The sequence below is a fragment of the Gallinula chloropus genome (assembly GCF_964237585.1).
Source record: "Gallinula chloropus genome assembly, chromosome: 25".
In the NCBI taxonomy this organism is placed as follows: domain Eukaryota; kingdom Metazoa; phylum Chordata; class Aves; order Gruiformes; family Rallidae; genus Gallinula; species Gallinula chloropus.
The window spans coordinates 3,042,199-3,044,532 of NC_140110.1; the positions used below are offsets into that span (position 1 = coordinate 3,042,199).

The following is a 2,334-nucleotide window of genomic DNA, read 5'->3' on the forward strand; positions in this document are numbered from 1 at the left end:
GCATCTGCAGGGACAGCTCAGGCAGCAGAGACATTGTCAGGGATAGAGAAAGAGCTGCTCCCAGAAATGCCCTGGCAGTGGGGATTTGGAACCTCCCTGACATCCCCTGAAGTACGGACAGTTTCACACAGCAAACCCCTGGTTTCTCCCACCCAGCACAGACTCTGCAACAAGAGATCCAGGGTTTCAGGATGAGTCTTCTCTTTGGTAACCTAACCCCCTTGAGGAGAAACTCCTGAGTGCCTGTCTGACTGTCTGTCCCTGTCCTTCCAGCTTGGGCTGGAGCATTTGTCACTGTTTCCCCTCCCGTCCTTGCTGCCTTTCTCCCACCATTACCTGGGGCTTTGAGCACGTCCATTTGTGGGGCTGGCACTGAGCTGACCCTCACTTCAGGAACCCCATCTTTAGGACTGAGGATGTCATGGGGCTCCTGCTGGGCTGCAGCTGCCTCCCACAATGGCACCGCTCTTCTAAAGGCTCTTGTGCCTCAGAGAGGAGCCCCATGCAAGAGACATCTCGGCACAGAGGCCATGGCAATGCCACTCATCACCTGTTTGTGGACAGCTGCACTGAGCCCTGTGTGTCCCTGGCTGGGAGCGGGGAGCTGAGATCCTCCTTGGGTAGGATGAGACCGCAGGAGGGCTTTGGAGCTCTGCCTTGCGAGACTGGATTCCTCAGCTCTCTGTCAGGAGAAAACCAATGCTCCAAAGCTCTGCTCTGCCCTTGGGTGAAATTGGAGTGACAGTGCTGAAAAGCTCTTTGCTATCCAAAGTGGCATTAGTCTGATATCACAACATCCTTCTATTTACTGACTGCTGCCAGGCAGGACTGAGTTCTGCACAGCCCGCAGCCAACCCTCCTCCCAGCAGTGGCACACTCAAGCCAGCACAAAGCAGACCTCCCAGAAGGGACCTGACAAATGTCTTCCTGAATACAGGGAGTTAATGTGAATTGGAAACTGTTTCCCTCAAAGAATTGTTCCCTAACTTCTCACTACCTCTTTATCCTTTGACAGGTCTCCACACTTGACAGCAGCAGATGTCCAACAGCAGCAGCTCCATCAGCCAGTTCCTCCTCCTGCCCTTTGCAGACACACGAGAGCTGCAGCTCCTGCACTTCTGGCTCTTCCTGGGCATCTACCTGGCTGCTCTCCTGGGCAATGGCCTCATCATCATCACCATAGCCTGTGACCACCACCTCCACACCCCCATGTACTTCTTCCTCCTCAACCTCTCTCTTACTGACCTTGGCTGCATCACCACCATAGTTCCCAAATCCATGGCCAATTCCTTGTGGGACACCAGGGCCATTTCCTACACAGGATGTGTGGCTCAACATTTTTTCTTCCTATTTTTGATCTCCACAGAGCTCTGTCTTCTCACTGTCATGGCCTATGACCGCTACGTTGCCATCTGCCACCCCCTGCACTACGGGACCCTCCTGGGCAGCAGAGCTTGTGTCCACATGGCAGCAGCTGCCTGGGCCAGTGGGTTTCTCCATGCTGTGCTGCACACAGCCAATACATTTTCACTGCCCCTCTGCCATGGCAATGCTGTTGACCAGTTCTTCTGCGAAATCCCCCAGATCCTCAAGCTCTCCTGCTCAGATGCCTACCTCAGGGAAACTGGAGTCCTTGTCGTTAGTTTTTGTTTGGGTTTTGGCTTTTTTGTGTTCATCGTGGTGTCCTATGTGCAGATCTTCAGGGCTGTGCTGAGGATCCCCTCGCAGCAGGGACGGCACAAAGCCTTTTCCACCTGCCTCCCTCACCTGGCCGTGGTCTCCCTGTTCATCAGCACTTCCTTCTTTGCCTACCTGAAGCCCCCCTCCATCTCCTCCCTATTTCTGGACCTGATAGCAGCATTTCTGTACTCAGTGTTTCCACCAGCAGTGAACCCCCTCATCTACAGCATGAGGAACCAGGAGCTCAAGGATGCCATGTGGAAACTGATGACTGGATGTTTCTAAGCAACAAGGAACTGCTCATCTTCTGCTTATCACTGACCTTGTAACTCACATTAGGACCAGTCTCTATTCAGTATGGGGTTTAGTTCCTGTTTCCTTGTTTGCCTCTAGTTTATTTAAACTGGAATATGATGGTCCACATGCATCCCATTGCTGACACAGTATGTCCCACACGCTGGGTAAGGATGGGCTGTGCTCTCTTTGCATCACGTCTGCCTGAAAAGGTGCACAGATTTTTCTTTCTTAAAATTTCTCCTGACATTTATTAAATATTTAACATTTTCATCAACTGAATCACTTGACTACTTGTCTGAAATGGCAATGCTTTCCCACCATGACAGAACAGGAATTTCCTTGAAGTGTAAGAAACAT

General features: G+C 51.7%; 1 protein-coding gene across 1 annotated transcript; it reads left to right on the plus strand.

The window, feature by feature from the left end:
• Positions 1–1,038: 1,038 nt before the first annotated feature.
• Positions 1,039–1,965, plus strand: LOC311200835 (olfactory receptor 14A16-like; the record flags this gene model as incomplete). Its single annotated transcript, XM_084275140.1, has 1 exon — positions 1,039–1,965. The coding sequence occupies one exon, from the start codon at positions 1,039–1,041 to the stop codon at positions 1,963–1,965; it is 927 nt and encodes a 308-aa protein (XP_084131266.1).
• Positions 1,966–2,334: the final 369 nt, after the last annotated feature.